Raw genomic sequence first — 24,559 nt, forward strand, 5'->3', positions numbered from 1 at the left:
CTTTACATGAGTTACATTTACCAAAATTATAACATTTTTAAATAGTTCTTTACGTTTTCGCTTTAAAAGAATAAATGTGCTAAATGTTAACATGAGTCATGTATTTTTTAATTCATTATGTATGTTACATTCATCTGCCTATTCTGCTGGATCTGGCATACCCCCCCAGCACAGCGGAGCCAAACCCTTCCCTACTCGGAGAACCAGGCCCTGCCCCGCAGGAACAGCCGGGAAGCTGCTCGCCCCGCCCGCCCGCTCGCTCGCTCGCTCGTTCCCAGGACACGCGGCTCCGCCCCAAAGCGCGTCGGCGCCGGATCCCAGGGCGCACGCGCAGGCTCCTCCTGGTCGCGCGGGAGGGCGCGCGTCTGCGGCGGCCCCCTCCCCCCACCCCTCGCCGCGCCCGGCAGGAACCGGTCGCCGGGTTTGCTTCGGCTGCCGAGGTCCGTCGTCGTCATGGACTCTCCGTGGGATGAGCTGACCCTTGCCTTTTCTCGCACGTCTATGTTCCCCTTTTTTGACATCGCTCACTACCTGGTGTCTGTGATGGCGCTGAAGCGTCAGCCGGGTGAGTGCGGGGAGTCGCAGACCGGCTCCCTCAGGGCACCTCTCGCGAAGAGGACGGCTGAACGGCCGAGCTGCCGCTGTCCCAGAGTCCGATAGCCGAGCTGGAGGGGAGGCGAGAGCCGATCCTCCTGACCCCTCGAGCGCAGATGGGGAAACTGAGGCCGGGAAGGGTGGTGACCCCGGTACTCGTCAAAGGAGGCGCGACGTAGGGTCCGCAACGCCGCGTCGGGGGCGGGTGACAGGGCAGCCGCTGCCGCATTTGGGAGCCCGGGCACTACTTGCGTCCGCCCAGGATGTGCGCGGTCTCTCGGCGGTGCCGCCATCTCCTTGGAAAGTACGGTATTTAAAAGTCACCTGGGGACGGAGCTCCCTGAAACAGCGTGTGGCACTTGGTCGCTTGGGATAATGAGTAGTTAATGGACTGTTCCGCAGTCACGAAAGTTGTAGCGACACTTAAAGAGCCTCGGGCAGGCACACCAGTATTCCCCTTAACGCAGCGCTCTGTCATGTTGCCGGACAAAGTGATGGCTGGAAGAGAGTGGATTCCCATTTTCCGTCGTGTGAGTGACCTCGTACCAGAGTCATGTCGCATAGTTTCACTCTCTGTAGCCTGGGGGTGTTGTCTTAATACAGGATTTTGAGTCTTTTTTGAAGTATATACGATCAAGGAGCAATACTTCCTTTCTCGTATTTTACATTCAGGAGATGTTTGCTCCTGTATTGCTTTACTCTTGCAGCCATTCTGCCGGCCTTTTCGTTTTATGGGTCTCTTCTTTCTTTGTGGTCAGGCATTTATCTTTTTTCTCCTTTCTGCCTGCTCATGCTGCCTGGTCCTGTAGAGTTAATGAGTGAGGGCTTGAGGTGATGCTGTACCCTCTACTGTTGTCTGCGTGTGGGTTTTAAAACTGTTTGGTCTCAGAAATATTTCTCATTTGCATTGATGTTTGTAGCTCAGTCAGAATCATTGTTCGTTAGAGGTTTTGACCTGGATAAGGTGAATATTGCATTCAATCAGGACAGATAGCCTGCATAAGAAACGGTTTCCTTGATTTGAAAAGAATTATATTATTATGTCACATCCACGAGTTGAAATTTTCTCGTGTAGGCTAAATCACCTTCTCAAAGTGTGGTCCAGGAACCCTGGGGTTCCTCACACTTCCAGATCAAAATCGTTTTCCTAACAACACGCAGATGTTCTTTGTCTTTGTTATACTATTTTTCTCACAAGTGTACAGTGGGGTTTTCCAGAGGCTACATGACCAGCGATACTCTAGCAGATTGAATCCAGAAGCAGATATGAGAGTCCAGCTGTTTTCTATTTGAGGCCAGACATTAAAAGGGATTTGCTAACATATAAAACAGTGTGACTTTTCTCACTAAATGTTTTTTGCTTTGGAAAACAGTTATTTTTCATAAAGAGTACATAATTTATGTTAACATGTACATTTATTATTTTTAAAATGAGTACATAAGTACTGTAGAATTTTCTCAGTTAACAATCCTGTAACTCACATAAATAAAAGCTCTTTGAGGTCTTGAAGAATTTTTTTCAAGTCTTAAAAATTTTTTTAATTTATTTTTGAAAGAGAGTGTGTGTTGTGTGTGTCTGCATGCGCGTGCGTGGGGGAGGGGGTGGGGGGGAGGGGCAGAGAGAGAGAGACACACACACAGAATCTGAAGCAGGCTTCAGGCTCTGAGCTGTCAGCACAGAGCCTGACATGGGGCTCGAACTCACGAACTGTAAGATCATGACTTGAGCTGAAGTTGGATGCTTAACTGACTGAGCCACCCAGACACCCCATTAAAAATTTTTTTTAGTGTTTATTTATTTTTGAGAGAGACAGTGCGAGCAGGGGAGGGGCAGAGACAGGGAGACACAGAATCCGAAATAGGCTCCAGGTTCTGAAGTGTCAGCACAGAGCCCAATGCAGGGCTTGAACCCACAAACCATGAGGTCGTGACCTGAGCCAAAGTCAGCCGCTTCACTGACTGAGCCAACCAGGCGCCCCTCAAGTCTGACTTTTTAAAGGTTTAAATTACGTATATTATACTTATGCTTTTAAATATAAAATTCTATGATTTTGGATAAGCACAGATATGTACCTACCACCATTGTCAAGATACAGTTTCATCACCCACCCCAGATTCCTTCTTGCTTGTTTGTGGTCAGCTCTCCCTCAGCCATTCACCTGCTCCAAAGTTTATTTTTATTTTTGAGAGAGAGACAGAGCGAATAGGGGAGGGGCAGAGAGAGGGAGAGAGAGTATCCCAAACAGGCTCCGCACTGTCAGCACAGAGCCCGACACAGGGCTCTAACTCACAAACCGGTGAGACCATGACCTGAGCTGAAATCAAGAGTTGGACCACCCAGGCACCCCCAAAATATTTTATATTCCAGTACCAGTACTTGTAAACAGGTAAAAATGATAGAATTCATACAAAGGAGTGTTTCTATTTAAGCATTTACCAGAAGTGTGTTAGACTGCCTGTATCTTCTGCATTATTCACTATTACCATTTTTTAAAATATGTTGTCATTCGGATGATCAGAAAAATAGTTTTCATTTGCATCTCTCATGGTTACTGAATTTGTGCTTCTCAAGTTTATTGACAATTTGTATTTCCACTTATTGAGCTGATCATATTGTTTTTCTGATTTGAATTGTAATACATTTTTTTAAATGATGAATTGGGGTGCCTGGCTGGTTGACTCAGAAGAGCGTGCAACTTGATCTCAGGGTTGTGAGTTCAAGCCCCATTTGGGTGTAGAGATTACTAAAAATAAATAAATAAAAATAAAAACTTAAAAAAATGAATCATCCTTACATTTTTGGAATAAACTGTACTTGTTTGAGGTATTATTTTAATTCATTAGGGATTTTGATTTGCCAATACTTCATATAAATTTTTACTTAATTGGAAACTTTTTTTATCCCTTATTGCCTGATTCTCTAGAACTCAGACCTATGGTACAATAAAACTGCAATTCACGTATGTAGTACCAGGATTCTTCTTATCTTTATTTTCTCAAGCATGTTACTCCTGCAGACTCTTGACTTTTTGGGATGTACTCTACCACTGCTAATAACCTCACTCCTCACTTTCCTACCATTTACATCTTTTATGTCTCTACCTAGATCTTTTAAAATGCTAGTGGAGACAAGAGGGTAAAGGGGATTAACTTTTTCTTTCTGTGGTGTGGATAAGGATAGCATGCCTTTTTTGTTTGGTTCAGGTTGTAGGCCTTCAAACCCAAGGAAGGTTGATGGTTTTCCTCTCCTTTTCCATGTGACTTGCGCTTCAAGCAAAGACATCAGGGTATTTAGTAATTGGATTTTTAAAATTTCTTAATATACCTCCGTTTGTCAAATAATTAAATTTTAGTTCTTCCTAAACCCTGGTATCTGATTATCTATAGTTTTAAGTTTTTGCTAGTAGGATAGATTTTGTTTTCCATTTTCCTGGGTATTTTATTAGAAGTTTGAAAACGGTACTGTGAGGGCTCTTAGTCAGAAACCATTTAGCAGAAATTTTATTTCTCTTATCTTACATTAAAAAAAAATTTTTTTAACGTTTATGTATTTTTGAGAGAGACAGAGTGTGAGTGGGGGAGAGACAGAGAGAATGGGAGATCCAGAATCCAAAGCAGGCTTCAGGCTCTGAGCTGTCATCACAGACCCTGAGGCAGAGCTCGAACTCACAAGCCTTGAGATCATGACCTGAGCCGAAGTTGGACACTCAACCGACTGAGCCACCCAGGTGCCCTTCTTCTCTTACATTTTTAATCTGCCTTCTTGATCTCTTTTCTTATTTAAATCTTCATTAAAATAAACACATTTCTTCAATCGTACATTCATACCCAGTTACTCTTTTCTGCAAGACTTCGTGAAAATTTAATCTACAATTATTTGTACTTGATTTTTACACACAAAATCTGTTATTTTACTCTTAATTCTCCTACTGCTGTTTTGCTCATCTCTCTCAAATCACAGGGAGTTCAATTAAGTAAATATTCACTGAAACTCCACTGCATATCAGGCAGTATTTTAGATGTTGAGGATACCAAGATGAAAGATGCTCTTGTAGCCCTAAAGGAACTCAGCTGTGCTGTTGTCATCGTCATCGTCTTTTTTTTTTTTTTTTTTTTTTTTTTTTTTTTTAATTTTTGGGACAGAGAGAGACAGAGCATGAACGGGGGAGGGGCAGAGAGAGAGGGAGACACAGAATCGGAAACAGGCTCCAGGCTCCGAGCCATCACCCAGAGCCTGACACGGGGCTCGAACTCACAGACCGCGAGATCGTGACCTGGCTGAAGTCGGACGCTTAACCGACTGCGCCACCCAGGCGCCCCCGTCTTTTTTTTTTTATAGTGTCACATAAGGTTGCACTACCTTCCTATACGATCATAATATTCATTTCAGATACATGCAAAAGCATTTTAGTATCTTGATTGTAATCCTCAAACATCCTTTTAAGGTAGGTATTATTGAACTTATTTTACAGATGAGGAATACACTTACAGGAATAAAATAACTTTATTTAAGTCACATAGGTTAATAAATTATGGAGCTAGTTCTTCAGCTAACTCCAAAGTTCTCAAATATTCTGTGCTCTCTTTTTGCAGGTCCATTTAATGTTTCTGGTTTCTCAATATTTAGCAATTTCTTAATAAGCTTTCATTTGACATGGTTATTTTCTCCCATGATTTCTGTCATTTCCTTATCACCAATGAGGTTTTCCTTTGCTTTCAGGAATTAAATCCAGGAATAAAGCTTACTAGTGTTCCTTCTTCTAATTTGTGGGAGATGAAAGTATTCATGTATCAAGAATTTTTTTTTTTTTAATTTTTTTTTTTAACGTTTATTTATTTTTGAGACAGGGGCGCCTGGGTGGCGCAGTCAGTTAAGCGTCCGACTTCAGCCAGGTCACGATCTCGCGGTCCGTGAGTTCGAGCCCCGCGTCAGGCTCTGGGCTGATGGCTCGGAGCCTGGAGCCTGTTTCCGATTCTGTGTCTCCCTCTCTCTCTGCCCCTCCCCCGTTCATGCTCTGTCTCTCGCTGTCCCAAAAAAATAAATAAAAAACGTTGAAAAAAAAATTTATTTATTTTTGAGACAGAGAGAGACAGAGCATGAATGGGGGAGGGTCACAGAGAGAGGGAGACACAGAATCGGAAACAGGCTCCAGGCTCCGAGCTGTCAGCACAGAGCCTGACGCAGGGCTTGAACCCACGGACCATGAGATCATGACCTGAGCCGAAGTCGGATGCTTAACCGACCGAGCCACCCACGCGCCCCTCATGTATCAAGAATTTGTCAGTTCTAAGGATTCTGTAAAGGTGGCAACATTGTTTTGCTATCTTTATGAATCCACACATAAAAACATACAGAAAAGTACAAAAATCATAAATGTACAGCCCAATGAATTTCCAAAATGAACACATCTATTTAATCAGCATCCAGATAAAAATAGAACATTCATGATACTCCAAAAGCCCTTTTTGTTATGTTATGCTTTACAAAGCCAAAATATGTTCTGCCCAGTGTGGGATGGAAAAAGCATGTTTCAGAAATGACAGTTTATAATTTACTTCTATTAGTTTAGAGAGTCTTACTTAAATATTTTTAATAATTTTTAAGTGAAAGAATATTTGATTGACCTGACATAAATTATAGGCCAGAGTGTGGTGTGGTAGAAAGAGCTCATAAAATCAGGAGACCAGTGTTAAAACTCTGTCAGTAGCTTGGGATAAGAACTTAAAACCCAGTATTTTATCTGTGCAGTGAGTAGGCTAGACTAGAACACCAGCTGAGCGGTGTTCCATTCTTAGGAGTCTCAGTTTTAGGTCTAAAGAGATCTTTGTTCAAGCTTCTATGTTTTAATAATTTTAATCCTTTGTTTCCCCAGCAGCAGTAAACTACTTTTTCTAGTTGATACCTCTGTGATACTATAGTATTTACTTTTTATATTTTCAACAATCTAGTCAACAATTTTATAATTATGTCTTTATAGTAAATTCTCTCTGTTAAAATAACTGTGTATTTTCTCTTTCCTGACTGGACTCTGACTGGTACAGAATCCTAGCAATGGAGTTTAACTTCCTACCTTCTGTTTTGCATATGTTATATTAAGATATTTAAACTATTGGCTATTTCCTGCCCATAGATCCAGTCTGTATAATGTCATCAGTATAGTGGGCCAGTGTGATGTTACGTGGATTCTCAATATGATCAAAATTTCTGGACTTTGTTGGAGAGCAGGAGAGTTGACATAGACCTAAGGCAAGACTGTGATAATATACTGTTTACCTAGCCAGATAAAAGCAAAATGTTTCTGGGATTCTTTGCAAATTAATATGGAGAAAAAGGACTTGCTTACCAGGTTATAGGGATTATGTTGATTTGTACCAGTAAAAATACTGCATCTTCAATACCAGTTGCAACTGGAATCACTACCTGTCTACATTTATGATAATCCACAGTCATTCTCCAAGATCCATCTGCTTATGTATAGACCAAATAGACAAGTTAAATGGGATATGATAGCTGTCACCACGTTTTCATCTTTGATGATTTTGATTATGGCAACCATGTTTGTGGTATTGCCTTTTTTTTTTAAGTTTATTTTTTTATTTTGAGAGAGAGAGAGCAGAAGCAGAGGAGGGGCAGAGAAAGAGAGAGAGAGAGAATCCCACTGACTCTGTGGAGCCCGATGTGGGGCTTGAACTCATAACCATGAGATCATGACCTGAGCAGAAACCAAGAGTCGGGACTGTTAACTGACTGAGCCACCCAGGTGCCCCTCTGTAGAACTGCTTTTTAAAAATATGTAGGGGCGCCTGGGTGGCTCAGTCGGTTAAGCGGCCGACTTCGGCTCAGGTCATGATCTCATGGTCCGTGGGTTCGAGCCCCGTGTCGGGCTCTGTGCTGACCGCTCAGAGCCTGGAGCCTGTTTCAGATTCTGTGTCTCCCTCTCTCTCTGCCCCTCCCGTGTTCATGCTCTGTCTCTCTCTGCCTCAAAAATAAATAAGTGTTAAAAAAAAAAAATTAAAAAAAAAAAAATATGGGCTGCCTGGGTGGCTCAGTTGGTTAAGCGTCTGACTTCCACTCAGGTCATGTTCTTGCAGTCCATGAGTTCGAGCCCCGAGTTGGGCTCTGTGCTGACAGCTCAGAGCCTGGAGCCTGCTTCAGATTCTGTGTCTCCTCCTCTCTGCCCCTCCCGTGCTCATGCTATGTCTCTCTCGGTCTCTCAATAATAAATGTTAAAAAAAAATTTTTTTTAATACCTTGATGAAGGGAAGAAACTCTAGGGGCTTCTACTTGAATGTTTCTACCATAATGATCCTTACTCCTGGATCAGAGGATTAATATGGGGATTGTGTCAGTTGCCAGCTATGTCATAGTTATACATTAAAGAACTACAAGGTGAGTCTATGGATTTACTTGGCCCACTATGATTCAAACTTGATCCAAAACTGAAAGTAGAACATGACTTTATTTTCTAGCTTTTTTAAAAAAAAATTTTTAATGTTTATTTATTTTTGATAGAGCACAAGAGGGGAGGGGCAGAGAGAGAGGGAGACACAGAATCAGAAGTAGGCTCCAGGCTCCAAGCTGTCAGCACAGAGCCCTACGCAGGGCTCAAACTCACAGACCGTGAGATCATGACCTGAGCTGAATTTGGGCACTCAACCGACTGAGCTACCCAGGCGCCTTTATTTTCTAGCTTTCATTTCATGATGAAAAGTATTTTGATTTTAAAGCCCGTAAGTGATTATGAGTGCTTGAAAACTGATATACTTTGAATTAGAGTCAGGTCTCAATGTGACAAATTTTGCTAAGTTTTGGGGAAAATAATTCTATTGATAGCATATCACAAACATCTTAAGGTAGGACAGAAAATGTTTTTGTCCTTTCAGTGTCAACATGTTAAAAATAAAATAACATATCCTAGTTAACATAGCTTGTTTCTTAGCTAAAAGAATACATCTTTGTTTTAAAACTGAGAAGAAACTGGGGCACCTGGGTGGCTCGGTCATTTGGTGTCCAACTTCGGCTCAGGTCAGAATCTCCCTGTTTGTGGGTTTGAGCCCTGCATCGGGCTCTGTGCTGACAGCTCAGAGCCTGGAACCTGCTTCAGATTCTGTGTCTCCTCTTCTCTCTGCCCCTCTCATGCTTGTGTTCTGTCTCTCTCGCTTGTGTTCTGTCTCTCTCAGTCTCTCGATAATAAACATTAAACATTTTTTTTAACTGAGAAGAAATTAAAGATATCCTATTATTTTTCTCCTGCTGAAAATTACTTCTATGTTCTAAAGATACACAAGCTGTTTCTGGTTAACTTCTGTATTTTCACAGTTTAACTTTACAATAAACTAATTCTGGTACTGAAATAACATATACAATGGAACATAACACCTAAAGAAATTTGTCATAAGAGGGGCGCCTGGGCGGCTCAGTCGGTTAAGCATCCGACTTTGGCTCAGGTCAAGATCTCATGGCTGGTGGATTTGAGCCCCACATTGGGCTCTGTGCTGACAGCTCAGAGCCTGGAGCCTGCTTCAGATTCTGTGTCTCTCTCTCTCTGTTCCTCCCCTGTTCATGCTCTGTCTTTCCTTCTCAAAAATAAAAACATTTAAAAATTAAAAAAAAAAAGAAATTTGTTGTAAGATTGTCTCATACTTAAAATGTGTGTCCATAGTGTGTGTACGCAAGAAAACTTTATAGAAACGGCTATTTGAGAGGTGCCTGGGTGGCTCAGTTGGTTGAATGTCTGTCTTTGGCTCAGGTCATGATCTCGCTGTCTGTGAGTTCAAGTCCCTTGTTGGGCTCTGCTGACAGCTCAGAGCCTGGAGCCTGTTTCGGATTCAGTATCTCCCTCTCTCTCTGTCCCTTCCCCATTCATGCTCACTTGCGCGCGCTCTCTCTCTCTCTCTCTCTCTCTCTCTCTCTGTCAAAAATAAATAAACATTTAAAAAAATTAAAGAAAGGGCTATTTGAATGAGAAAAATTTTTCTAATTGACATAATTTTGAAAATTAGGCAAAAAAGACTGATCTGAGGGAGACCCTTCAATTCTGTTCTTCTCCTTTCTGTTTTGCTCTAATGAAATCTTAGTTTTCCTGATTTAAGTCTCTTAGGGGTATAAGTACTTTTTTAAGGGCTGTGGTATGTCATTTTCTTTTCAGCCTTTCAATAAGAACTCAAAAAATTATATCTTGGGCTCAGAGAATAAAAGCAGCCCAAAGGCTGCATTTTGCTTACTTTCTCTGCTGGTAGTGATCAGTCCATTCGGCAGATAAATCAGCAAGTGTCTGCCAATGTACTAGGTAGTAAATATGTGTTTTGATCTATATTTTCTTATTTTAAATCCTTATAAGTTATGAATTATTCTCATTTAATGAAAGTTGAAACTTAAGCCAAGAGGGTTTAGTGTTCCTACAAAGAGGTCATGAAACTGGTCAAAACTGGTGTTTCAGCTGCTTCTTTTACTTGTGACAATACAAAGGGAAATTAATGGTAGTAAAATCATAATACTTGAACTCTTGAAATGTTTCACATACATTTTTCTGTCATACAATAAACATTTATAGGGTACCTACTCTGCACTAAAGTCTCTTAGAATTTTAACAGGTAAGAACTTTATAATGGAGCTAACATAAACAGTCTAGCATGTGATATGTCTTAAGAGGAAAGAATAAAATGTGACAGTTGAGGAAACAGGAAAGTTATTTTGACAGACTTAATCAGAAATGAATATTACATGAATGAATCATTTTTGTGAAAGCATTTAGTACATTTGATTCGGATTGTTGCAATGGTCAAAGGAAAACCTGAATATATTTGAATTTGGCTAAGCCAGTGAGTGGTATCAAATGGATGTAGGTAATGCTAAATCTTCATTAGAATAATATAAGGAAGGGCACCTGGGTGGCTCAGTTGGTTAAGCATCCAACTTTGGCTCAGGTCATGTCTCGTGGTTCACGAGTTCAAGCCCTATATCAGGCTCTGTGCTGCCAGCTCAGAGCCTGGAGCCTGCTTCGGATTCTGTGTCTCCCTCTCTCTGCCCCTCCCCTGCTCGTACTCTGTCTCTCTCTCTCTCAAAAATAAATAAAATGACCGTGAAAAAAAAAAAGAATAATATAAGGAAAACAGAGGACAGATAGCAGTGAGTATTCCTTATCGTATGTTTATCAGAAGTAATTAATTACCTTGGAATGTGATCTTCATAGTGACTGTGCTATGATGGCCTTGTTTAGCTTTGTTACAGCTTTCTTGCAGTTAGAACTCCCATTTCCAGAATGTGTTGCTAGAGCTCACAGGGTATGCCTGTGAGAGAAATAGGGACACACACACACACACACACACACACACACACACACACACACACACAGAGTAGGGTTGGGAGAGAGTTAAGAGTAAGGGGGAAAGTGGTGTGTATGTGTAAATTAGCATAGGAAGAAAAGAAGTCTGGAAGTTGTCACCTCTCAAGATAGTAATATGATGGAATGGGAAAAGTAGAAAGGAAAGGGTAATTTGGCTTTTATTTTTACTTATGTGGTAATAGCGATAAGCTAATACTTATTGCTTACTATGTGTCAGACCCCCGTTCTAAGTGATTTAAAAGTACTCACTTGTAGTTGATCCTTAGTGGATCCTTACAGCAACCCTGTGATGTAGATTACTTTATTTCTTTTCCTGTTTCTTGTGTGTGTGTGTGCGTGTGTGTGTGTGTGTGTGTGTGTGTATTTTTTTTCAAGATGTAGGAAAACAACTTGTTGAGTTCACACAAAGATTAAGTGCTGGTGCCAGGATTTATACCTGAGCAATTACACTCTAGAGTCCATACTCTTAAGCAGTCTATATTGCTTTTTAATGTGAAGATGATGCAGTATGGAAGCTAGTGACCACTGACCAAATGATAAGATTATACTCATTTATTAGGCTGACTGACCAATGTTATAATCGCTTACCACTGTGTAGGGCACTAGTGCTGATACACATATCCAGGAAGATTATATATACATATTAGAGACATAGTAGTATTACATCTGACATGGGGTTTGGCTGTAAAGATAGCATTAAAATATTTAATATTAAAATTTAAAATTAAAATATGCATTAAAATAATTCTTGAAAATTCTTAGGTTTAGAGGAAATTGCTACACTGAAGATTGATGTCCTGCCTTTTAGTACATTTCTCATAACTGATTTTTCTTCCAGATTGGAACAGGTCACCATTTCTTGAGTTATCACCAGTTGCATATCATAAAACCAGTTGCATATCATAAAACCTTGGCATCACTTCACTTGACAGGATGTGTACAGCACAGAAAATGCCCATCTGCCAACTCATTTGCACTCCTGGGCACATTTTGTTATGTGGAATGTTGGGTTGCACTAATTGACTTTTATTTCCTCCTTTTATTTTTCCTGAGCACATATGGGTGATTTCCATGTTAATTCAAGTATGATGATGTTACCCTACTGAACTCAACATATACATTTGTGTAGTTTTGTTTTTGTTGTTTGTTTTTGCATAAATGGGCCTTTTCCTAAGAGATAACAACTGAGTAGTTTGGTTATATGTTCTTGCAGACCTTATTTTATGTATTAGTTGCATGTGTATGTACTAATAGAAATATATGGTTTTCTGTTTCCCCCCGTAAATTATTTTTTATTGTACGTATAGTTTATATACATATGATTTTCTTTTTGTCATATAAGTGCATGTAAAGCACTTTACCCAGATTCACCAACCACTTACATTTTGCCCCATTTATTTAATTTTTGCCAGCTTTATTGAGGTACAGTTGACAAAACTGTATATATTTAAAGTGTACAATTTTATGGTTTGATATGCATATGAATTGTTAAATGATTTTCACAGTCAAGTTAATTAGTACATCCATCATCTCACAATATTTAAATAACTTAAAAAACTTTTTTTTTTTTTTAGTTGTGACTTAAGGTCTACTGTCTTAACAAGTTTCAAGTGTACAATGCAGTATTAACTATAGTTGCTGTGGTATACATTAGATCCCTAGAACTTATTCATCTTACAACTAGAAGTTTGTACTTTAGCATCTCTCTCTCTCTGAATGTTTTTATTTATATGTATTATTTTCTCAAAACCACTTGAATGTAAATTGGAAGCACTTGCCCAGTTACTTCAAATTACTTAAGCGTGTTAATATTAAAAACCACAGTTTAGTTATGAAAGTCAGAAAGTTTAACAGTGCTGGATCACCTGGGTGGCTCAGTCGGTTAAGCATCGACTGCGGCTCAGGTCATGATCTCACTGTTCATTGGTTTGAGCCCCATGTTGGACTCTGTGCTGACAGCTCAAAGCCTGGAGTCTGCTACAGATACTATGTCTCCCTCTCTCTCTCTGCCCCTCCTGTCTCTCTCTCCCTCTTTCTCTTTCTCTTTCTCTCTCTCTCCCAAAAATAAATAAACATTAAAAAAAACCTTTCAGAAAGTTTAACAGTGCTATGACACTATTATTTATGTAAGCCCCAGCCCATATTTAGATTTCATTAGTTATCCCAAAGTTCATTTATAAATATTCTTTCCCATTCCAGGATGTGATCTAGAATACACATGCATTTAGTTGTTGTCTTTTTAATGTTATTTAATCTGGAGCATTTCATCAGCCTTATTTTTGGTATTTCTTGACTTCAACATTGCTAAAATATAGGCCGGTTGTTTTTTTTTTTTTTTTTTTTTTTGTCCAGAAGAGCCCTCAATTTGGGTGTGTCTAATTGGATTAGTTCAGGTTACGTATTTTTGTAGAAATACTGTGGAAGCAAAGATGTGTTCTTAGTGCATCATCTTGGGAGTCACCTTATACTGTTTGTTTACAGTGATGTCTGCAAGGTTTCTCCACTCTAAAGTTATTTCCTTCTGTAATTAATATGTTATTTGTTAGGAGACATTTTAAGATGATGTGTATACCTGTTCCTCATCAGCCTTTCACCTCTAGGTTTATTTTATTCTGTTTCTAGCCAGTCATGTTAAAAGCTTAGATTATTTATTTCAGCTTTTATTTGCTAAAGTGCTTAAGATGATAAATTTTTCTTAATATATTGCTTTGATATAGAACTGGAAGTACCTACAGCAGGGCTGGGAATGAAAGGAAAGAGTAGATAGGGAGATTGTTTATAATAATGTGTGATTAGGAAACTGGTAGTAGGAGCTGGACAGAGTATTTTAAAGGTGCTTCAGATTACCTCTGTCATAACAAAATGCTTAGAGTTTATGATCATCGTGATTGTCATACCCATGAGTAATAGTAAGTTTTTGAAAGTTATGAAATTAAGAAGTTTATTTCTTTAGTGACACCGGTACCTCAGGGTTTGTTTAATATACAACTCTCTCAGACCACATTTTTACTTTACCATTTCAGGAGCTGTGGCAGTGGCACGGAAGAATCCTCTTTCAAGCTGGTTCACTGCTATGCTCCATTGCTTTGGTGGAGGAATTTTATCCTGTGTATTGCTTGCGGAGCCTCCGTTGAGGTTTCTTGCAAACAACACTAATATATTACTGGCATCTTCGATCTGGTAAGCTGCCATTATGGTCAACTATGAGACATTGTAAAATTTGTTCTGTAAATTATTAGTAAGTGAAATTTTTTTCTTTAAAAAATATTTTATGTTCTTGAAAAGTTAATGCATGTACAAAGGAAGGAACCCAAATAAAGCCAGTGGTTTTAAGTACAGAGTTTGTCTCTTTCTCACCCTTCTCTTTTATCCTCTCCCAGAGGCAAGTATTGTTACCATTGTCTTATATATCTTTAGGGGAAGCTTTTCAGATATGAAAGGGCATCAAATATTTGGCCCCAAACAGTTTATCTAACTAATCAAACACATAGATGTACAATAGGATAAAATCAAGAATGTGACCAACTACGCAAGAAGTTCCAAGTGATTATGATTCATATATATCATTGTTCTTGTCTTATTCCTATTGAATTTTTCAGAGTCTTAAGAGATTTAACACTAACTTTGTTTTTAATTTAGTTCTGAAGAAAAAAAACATTAGCAGGATTTGCTTTGGATTCTTGCAAATCCAAATTCAGTTATCCTTAAGAAGATTGATTCATCAAGCTAAAAAGAAGTATAATACAAATCAGAGTGCTTTGCTATATCTGAAGCGAAAACTATACTTTTAACTAAAAGCCATATCAAATATATAATATTAGGAACACTTAAAAGTTCACTTTTATTTTGATAAATTTCAAATGAATATGTAATCAGTGATAAAAGGGAACATTATAAATAGTAGTGAGGTGCCTGGGTGACTCAGTCTTTAAGCATCTGCTTTTGACTCAGGTCATGATGTGACAGTTGGTGGGTTCAAGCCTTGCATCGGGCTCTGTGCTGACCGCTCAGAGCCTGGAGCCTACTTCAGATTGTGTCTCCCTCTCTCTCTGCCTCTCCCCTTCATGTGCGTTCTCTCTCTCTCTCAAAAATAAACATTAAAAAAATTAAAAAATAAAACAGTAGTAACAATGAGAAGAAGTAATAATGGGAACCTGTGGCAGTGGAAACAAGTAGGAGTAGAATGATAAATGTGATAGCTAATATTTACTGATGTTCACTATATATCAGCTAAATTCTTTATATTCATATTTAATCATAAGGGTCCTATAAGGTAGCCATTATTTTTTGCATTTGACAAGTGAGAAAACTAGGGCATAGAGAAACTTTGCTAAAATTTACATACTTAGGGGTGCCTGGGTGGCTCAGTCAGTTTGCTTCTGACTTTGGCTTAGGTCATGATCTCACAGTCTGTGAGTTCGAGCCCCACATCGGGCTCTGTGCTGACAGCCTGGAGCCTGCTTCGGCTTCTGTGTCTCCCTCTCTCTGTCCCTCCCCTGCTCATGCTCTGTCTCTCTCTGTCTCAAAAATAAATTAAAAAACATTAAAAAAAATTAAAAAAAAAAAAAATTTACATACTTAGTAAGTGATTGAGCTAGGATCAAAACCAGGAAATTTGATTTTAGAGGCTTGACATTTAACAGCCACTGGTTCTCATAGATTTGGGGGTTTTTTTTGTTGTTTTTTTTTTAAGTAAACTCTACCACCAACATGGGGCTCGAACTCATGACCCTGACATCAGGAGTTGCATGCTTTACCAACTGAGCCAGCCAGGTGCCCCTATCTCAGAGATTTTGTTTAACCATCTCTTAAAGTATAGTCTTTTCACTTCTATGGGGTTTTTTTTTTGTTTTTTTTTTAAATTGAAGTACGGTGAACATACAGTGTTATATTAATTTTAGGGGCACAATATAATGTTTCAACAATTCTATACATTACTCATTGCTCATTAAGATAAGTGTACTCTTAATCCCATTCACCTATTTCACCTATCTCCCTACCCACCTGCCATTTGGCAATCAGCAGTTTGTTCTCTGTATTAAAGAGTGTTTTTGTTCTAAACACTCTTTAATTTGTTTAAATTTTGTTCTCCTTTTTTTTTTTTTTTTTTTTTTGAGAGAGAGAGAGAGAGTGCAAGTGAGCAAGGGACAGAGAGAGAGGGAAAGAAAGAAGTGGGGCTCACCCAAAGTAGGGCTTGTACTCACCTGAAGCGGGGCTCAAGCTTACCTGATGTGGGACTCAAACTCACAAATTGTGAGATCATGACCTGAACCGAAGTCAGATGCTTAACGGACTGAGCCACCCAGGTACCCTGTTTATCTCTCTTTTTTTTTCCCCTTTGTTTTGTTTCTTAAATTCTACATATAAGTGAAACCGTGAGGTATTTGTCTTTCTTTGGCTGACTTATTTATTTAGCTTTATACCATCTAGGTCCATGTTTAACATCACTAATTATCAGGGAAATGCAAATCAAAACTATAATGAGATATCACTTCGTGCTGTCAGAATGTCTAAAATGAAAAACACAAGAAACAAGTGCTGGCAAGGATGTGAAGAAAAAGGAACCCTCATGCACTTTTGGTAGGAATGCAAATTGGTGCAGCCACTCTGGAAAACAGTATGGAGGTTCTTCAAAAAATTAAAAATAGAATTACCATATGATCTATCATTTCCACTATCAGGTATATTTACCCAAAGAAAACAAAAAGATACATCCATTTTTATGTTTATTGCAGCATTATTTATAATAGCCAAGATGTGGAAGCAACTGAAGTGTCCATCCATAGATGGGTGGATAAAGAAGATATGCCATATATATATAGTGGAATATTAGCTGTAAAAAAGAATGAGATATTGTCATTTACAACAACATGGATGGACCTAGAGGATATAATGCTGTATGTTTTAAAAGGCTTTCTCAAGGACTTTTATTTCTATAACAATATTTTGAAAAGATATCGGCATAGCATTTATTACAATTTTTTAATGTGTGAAGATGTTAAAGCTATATAAAAAGTAGGATATCCAGAATCTGACTCTTACTGTCACTTCCACTTCTGCTCCTGTGTACTAACCACCATTCTTTCTTGCATGGACAAAATGATTATTTAAAAATAAGTTAGAACATATTACTCTTATGCTCAGTAGTTTCTTATCCGATTAAGAACAAAATCTGGGGACCTGGGTGGCTCAGTTTGTTGAGCGTTCCACTTTTGATTTTGGCTCAGGTCATGATCCCAGGGTCATGGGATGGAGCCCTGTGTTAAGCACTACACTAAGCATGGAGTCTGCTTAAAATTCTCTCTCTTTCTCTCTTTCTCTCTTTCTCTCCTTTTCCCTCCCTTTCCCTCTCCCTCTGCCCCTTTTCCCTGCTTGCACACACTCCCTTTCTCTCTACCAAAGAAAAAAAAAAGAACAAAATCTAAAACTACCATGGCCCGTAAAACTCTATAATCTTCTCTTTCATTCTTTCTGATGTAATCTTTCCATAGTACTCCTGTTCAGTCTGTTCTAGCCACATTGGTTATGCCATTTCTTGAACACAAGGTGTTTTTCTACCTCAGTGCCTTTGTGCTTGCAGTCTTCTCTTTGTAATGCTATTTCCCTGGAAGGCTCATATTTTCTTTTTCAGAGAGGCTTCCCTGACTGAAATAACACCTCCTCTCTCTTGACTATCACATCCTCCTTCCTTCCTTCCTTCCTTCCTTCCTTCCTTCCTTCCTTCCTTCCTTCCTAAATTATTTATTCTGAGGGGGAGAGAGAATCCCAAGCACACTCTGCACTCACAGTGCAGAGCCCAATGTAAGGCTTGAATCCATGAACTATGAGGTTATGACCTGAGCAGAAGTCAGATGCTTAACTAACTAAACCACATCATCCTTCTTTATTTTTCTCCTTAGACTAATTATTATCTGACATATTATCTGTTTATTTCTTTTTATGTTGGTCTGTCTCATTCCACTAAAATAATAGCTTCTCAGAGCAGAGACTTTGTTTTGTAAACTATATGATAATTACTTTTCTTGGTTCAGTAAGTATATTGCTAAAGAAATGGACTGCTGTGTATTGTTATATTATAAGGCATTTCTGTAATTGAGTAGCAAGGAAGTACAGATCTTGATTTTTTGATCCCTTAAATGAAATAAACTTACTTGTCTGGGGTGCCTGGGTGGCTCAGTTGGTTGAGCGTCCAACTTCAGCTCAGGTCATGATCTCACAGTTTGTGAGTTCAGGCCCCACATCGGACTCTGTGTTGACAGCTCAGAGCCTGGAGCCTGCTTTTGAGTCTGTCTGTGTCTGTTTCTGCTCCTCCCCTGCTCGTGCTGTCTCAAAAATAAATAAACCTTGACATTTGTGGGGAATCTGATTACAGTTGTAGGAGAGTATTGATCCCGGTGATGCCGGGCTCGCCACTCCTGGATTTACACCTTCTGATAGCTCTTGCAGGGAGTAACCGCTAACCTGGCAACAGATTTTGAAGTCACGAGTCTTGAAATCCTTCTCTCTCCATGGGCCATCTGGCTTCCGTCTTTATGCTGCGAAGCCCCCCCCCCCCCTTTTTTAGATGCTTTTCCTTTAATATTCTATCATTAAAAATATATATATATGTCCATGGGCACCTGGGTGGCTCAGTTGGTTAAGTATCTGAGTTTGGCTCAGGTCATGATCTCACGGTTTGTGAGTTCAAGTCCCTCGTCCCAGCTCTGTGCTGACAGCTTGGAGCTTGGAGCCTGCTTCAGATTCTGTGTCTCCCTGTCTCTGCCCCTCCCCTGCTCTCTCTCCATTTCTCTCAAAAATAAATAAAACATTTAAAAAATTAAAAAAATAAAAAAATATAAACCTTTAAAAAAATTACTTGCCTATAAATGTATACTTTCTTGGATTAAATGAAAAGGTGTGTTAGAAATGGAAAGTAAGAAATGCATTTTTATATAGTGAATTAATAGAATAATATTTAATTATTTGTTAACCTCGAATCTTTTTTGTTTTAAATTTTTTTTTTTTAACATTTATTTATTTTTGAGACAGAGAGAGACAGAGCATGAACGGGGGAGGGGCAGAGAGAGAGGGAGACACAGAATCGGAAGCAGACTCCAGGCTCTGAGCCATCAGCCCAGAGCCCGACGCGGGGCTCGAACTCACAGACTGTGAGATCGTGACCCGAGCTGAAGTCGGACGCTCAACCGACTGAGCCACCCAGGCGCCCCAACCTCGAATCTTTTATTATCCCAATTTTATATTGGAAGAAATTGAGGCTTAGAGAATTGGTGAATGGCAGGGTCTGACTTCAACACCACAAGAAACAAATATTTGGCCTAATGACTTATTATAAAGTATAACCTTGAAACCACTAGCCAAGTCAAGAAATAAGGCTTTGCTATCCGTCCATTCTAGAAGTCTCTTATGTGTGTCCCATGTTCTAATCACAATGATTTTCCCACCTTATATAACCATTACAATAGAACACCATTGTCCTGACTTTTATGGTAATCACTTCCTTGTATATTTTTATAATTTTGTCATCCAAATCTTCATCCATAGACACTATAATTTAGTCTTGCTTACTAAAATATTTGATGTCTCTTAAGTCATTTTTGTTTTATAGGTTCCCTCTCCATTCCTTTTTTTTCCCTTATAATTTATTTCTTGAAGAACCATGCCATTTGGCATGCAGAGTTTTCTAAAGTCTGGAATGTGCTGATTGCATACTGATGGTACAGATCATTATATTCTTGTGTTCTCTGTGTTTCCTGAAAATTGGTAGATTGATCCAGAATACAAATCTGATTTAGGTTAGATCTCTTTGGCAAGATCATAAGAGGCCCAAAATACTTGATTTGCTTTCTCTTTTGTTGACATTAGACCTCTTACACTTAATGACTATTTTAAGTAATTGGGAAATGCAGAATGGTAATAGTCTAATTCTGTCCTCTTGTGTATTAGATGGAATAGTATTATAAATAGATATTTCCCACTAATCTATTATTTAGTTACTCAGTTGTAGTATTCATGATAAATCCTTGATTCTTTATCTGTCAGTTTTCATGATAATTGGTCCCCTGTCATCCTCCAAAGGTAACTAGTTTTTTTTGCTTTTTGTTTTTTGGGTAATTATGAACTCATGGATTTGAGCGTATTTCATAGGTTTCAATAAATTGTAGTTGTCATTATTGAGGCTTAGATTATTTCATCTTTGGCTGGTGGGAGCTTCTTCACATTGGCTCATCAGACTGATTAGCTCCTTGCTACTTAATATTAGGTTGATTGATCTTCTACTTTTCTTTTGGAATCACTTATTTCTCTAAGGAGCTCTAGTGTCTCTTAGTGAGAAATGGCATTTCAAGACCACAGTTTGAGGTAGAAATAGCCATTGTTATTGGATTGATTACTGTTTCTAAGCTTTCTCAGTGGACAGAGCTAAGAAAAATAAGGATAAAATTACTCGAGTTAATATTGATATTTCTAATTTAAATTCAAGAACCTTTATTAAACTTTTCTCTGTTACATATATATCTCCTTTCTTCCACACTAAGAATTTTTTTCTTGAGGGCACAAGACATAATAGAATTAGAATACTCCAATGTTACTCATTGATTTTACTCTGTATTATACACATAATACACAATAACTTTGGTGTAACGGTACTAATACTACCAGTGATGTGATTACTGAAAAAATATATATTTTTGCATATATACTTCTCTATTCCCATTTTTAAAATAGATGTACTATTCTATATTGTCATAGTTATAATTACTACATGCTATTACTCTTCCCTTCTTACTCTTCATTCAGTCTTAGTTTTACAGCTAATTGTATGTTTAATGCTTTTTACCAGTCCTTATGTCTGTGTCTCTCTAGTAATTTTGGTTGTTTGAAGTTGATTCTCTAGGAGATTCATCACTGAATTTCGTATGTTGGTGTCTGTCTCTTTTGTACTTGAAAGTAGGTATTACTGGATATAAAATAATTGGATCATACTATGTATCTTTGAGGATTTTAAAGTGTTACTCTATTTTCTTGTGTCATAAAGCATTGATGTGATAAAGTCTGATGATCATTTAATTTTCTTTCCCTTATAAGTCATATACTCTTTTTTTCTAGATGCCCAAAAGATTTTTTTCCATTAAAGCCTAATAATTTAAATAAAATAAGTCTTGGTGTGGGTCATTCTGAGTCAGTATTTTTAGGTGTGTGGTATGTTCTTTATAGTAAGTACACATTTTTTTTAATTGGCAAACTTGTTTTAGTATCTGTACTCTTCTTCAGGAACTCCGATGATTGGTATATGACTCTTTGTCTTTCTAAATCAGTGGACTTTTTAAATCTTTTTTTAAATTTAAAATGTTTTTCCCTTTCCCTTTCTATTTCTTTGAAGGTAGTGTTATATTTATTTCTCTTTGTTTTCATTCTGGTTTGGTTTTCATTAATGAGGTGATTTCTTTTCCTTAAAAAAATTTTTTTTTTAATGTTTATTTATTTTTGAGAGGGAGAGAGACAGAGTGTGAGCAGGGGAGGGGCAGAGAGAGACACACACACAGAATCTGAAGCACGCTCCAGGCTCTGAGCTGTTAGCACAGAGCCCAACACGGGGTTCAAACTCGCAAACTATGAGATCATGACCCTGAGCCAAAGTTGGACGCCTGACTGAACCACCCAGGCGCCCCTTCTTTTCCTTTAAAAAATTTTTTTTTCCCGAAGGATTATATCTTCAGTTCTCACTTTTTCTAAATCTGATGTTTTTCTTTTATGTGTTGTATCAGTTTTCTTCATGTCTTTAGCTTGTTTTGAAATAGTGGGTTACAGTTTTGATCTGTTTGGTGGACACATTTTCCTGAGTGCTTTCATTGTCTATAGGGATTTATTCTGCTTTTCTTTCTTACAATAAACTTGTGTGTGATTTGACCTTGATACTTTTCCATTGGGCATTTTATGTCGAATTAGGTTTCTTAAACTTTTAGGATAAGGTGGAATTCAGGAAACATTTTCTGACTTCATAGATCTCCTGCTTCTGTTGTTTTTATAGTGTTCAAAAGATAAGGACCTGCTTTCTGAGATTTTCTGTCTTTTCCCCTTCCCCAGTTTGGTCTGAACCTTCTCTTTCTTCTTTTGCTCTGTATTGCTCAGTTTTGATTCCACACCAGTGTTTTCTTCACATGGGGCTTATTCTGGGGGAAAGCTTGGGTGGATCAGTTTTGCAAGTTCACGGGGACTAAATTGCTTCATCCCCTTCAGACCTTCTTACTATGGATCCTTTGTGTCACCTGGTATTGGAGAATGCCAGAATATCTCCCAGTTTCAGCTGTTGTTGTTTCCAAATGGGCCTGTTGTGCTTTCTAGTGAATACTCATGAACTATTTTAGAGTTGTTTTGTTCTTGGGTCCATTAGTTGCCACCTACTGCATTCTTCTTTCTGCCAAACAATATAGGTCTTGTGGGTGTTGGTGAATTGTCTCTGCCCGTTTGCATTTTGGTATTTGAAGGGATACCTTGTCACATAGTTTTATTTTAAGTGTTGAAGATGGGATTTTGGTTTTGCCTTCTAGTTGCCCCGTTTTTATGTTGGGTTTTGAAGAGTTCTAAATCTGTGTAGACACTGGTGCCACCATCTGCCCCAAACCCTTGCTGTTAGTTTTAATGTCCCTTGTATGCAACCCCCCAACACCTGCCTGATCCCGTTTCCTTTCTTCCTTTCTCAGAGGTAACCATTAGCCTTAATTTTGTGCTTATCATTCCTTTACTTTTTTGTGTACTTTTAGCATATGTGTATATCCCTAAACTATAGTTTTTGAAAGTATTATATATGGAATTATACGTTTGTATTTTTTTTAATATATTTATTTTTGACAGAGAGAGAGAGAGCATACAAACAGGTGAGGTGTAGAGAGAGAGGAGTACAGAGGATCCAAAGCAGGCTCTGTGCTGACAGCAGAGAGCTCCGCATGGGACTTGAACTCATGAACTGTGAGATCAAGACCTGAGCTGAAGACGGGTGCTTAACCGACGAAGCCACCCAGGTGCCCCCATATGTGTGTATTGTTTAGTGACTTGCTGTTTTTGGTCACCCTCTGTTCCTGAGATCCGATCTTATTGTATATGGTTGTAATTTATTAATTTTCACTGTATAGCATACTAGAATTAACTGTCATAGTTTATTCATCTGTTCCTCTGTCGACAGAGACTTGTTTCCAGTCTTTTCCCCCCCATTACAGGGTTGTCAAGAACATTCTTGTATGTACTTACTGGCACATGAGCAAGGTTTTCTCTTGGTATTTGCTTAAGAGTAGATTTATTGAGTTACAGGGAAAGTGATTCTTAAACTCTGCTAGATAATGGCAAATCATTTCTCATGGTAGTTAACTATTTTACATTTCTGTTGTATTGCACCCAACCTAAGAACTGGACTTTACAAATAATTTACGTATATTTCTTTTCCCCTGTCCCATTTCTCTGCACTTTTCCTACATATAACCTCTATGTTTGTGTTTATCTTACTTTTCTAAAAAGTGTATCATACATATGATTATCTACACAGTAAGTTTTTAGTTTTACTTCTTTTTGGCCCTATTTTAAAATGGGGTATTGCACTGTATATAGTTCTCTGGGACTTGTTTTTTTGTTTTCACTCAATATTATGTTACTAAGATTTACATGTGTTTATTCATGTGGTCGTTCATTCCTTCTCATGCTGTATAATTTATTATATGAATATTTATATTTTATTCTGCTAATGAGCATTGTTATTGGCTGTAAAACAATAACAGCTGCTGATGTAGTATTCACTATGTTCTAGACACTTTTCTTATTGCTTTGTATATATTACCCCTTTAAACCTTACAAGAACCTTGTGAGATAGGTACAATTTTATTCTCATTTTTCAGATGATGTAACTGAGGCAAGATGGGTTAAGTCACTTTCCCAAGGTGTCACAGATATCTAGTAGTTGGGGCCAGGATTCAAATCTAGGCTGTCTTTAGTTGGCTCTTATTGTTTTGGATTCTGGAAATACAGGCAATATCTCTGTCTTTTCAGACTCTTAAATATAAAAAATGATACTTGTTTAAAGACAGTATTTTTTACTGTTTTCTTTTTTAAGGTTTTAATAGTGAGAAAAAAATGTTATAATCTTTGCTTTATTTGATTTTAATTTGAGAGATGAAATGATGTTTGGAATGTACTTCAAACTCTAGCAAGCTAAACTACGGGATTCTGTGAATGCCCTTATTGGAAAGGCCATCTTTATTTAGCACAATAGCTCACAGTGCTCACATGTGGATATTAGCACCATCTACTGGCAACGGGAAACAATAACTTGTTATGTCATAGTACAGTATTGTTTGGAAGAGATGTATATACCTTTATAGGATTTTTCTTTTTGAAAACTGTTTCTGGGGATATTAATATTTTGTAATTTTTCTGTGTATTGGGTTTTGTGCCCCAGTTTGATTTCCTTCAACTTCCAAGTATCAACTATTAAATATTGCACATTTGCATAACTGAGACTGCATTATTTTGAGGAAAAATATAAGAAAAGGTATGGCTTTATAGGTCTGTAATTCTTTGTCTTTTTCAAAGCATACACAAAATACATAAACTTATTAATTTGTTGGAATAATAAG

At 38.2% G+C, this 24,559-nt stretch overlaps 1 protein-coding gene across 1 annotated transcript in view; it reads left to right on the top strand.

The window, feature by feature from the left end:
* The first annotated feature begins 318 nt into the window (after positions 1–318).
* The window catches only part of TMEM38B (transmembrane protein 38B), a 55,327-nt gene continuing 31,086 nt past the window's right edge, over positions 319–24,559 (top strand). The window contains exons 1-2 of the mRNA XM_078436616.2: positions 319–565; positions 13,964–14,120. Of these exons, the coding sequence (XP_078292742.1) occupies positions 454–565; positions 13,964–14,120 (269 nt within the window). The 5' untranslated portion in view covers positions 319–453. The remainder of the gene's footprint in view (positions 566–13,963; positions 14,121–24,559) is intronic.

The sequence above is a fragment of the Panthera onca genome, chromosome D4, assembly GCF_046562875.1.
Source record: "Panthera onca isolate mPanOnc1 chromosome D4, mPanOnc1 haplotype 2, whole genome shotgun sequence".
Classification (NCBI taxonomy): Eukaryota; Metazoa; Chordata; class Mammalia; order Carnivora; family Felidae; genus Panthera; species Panthera onca.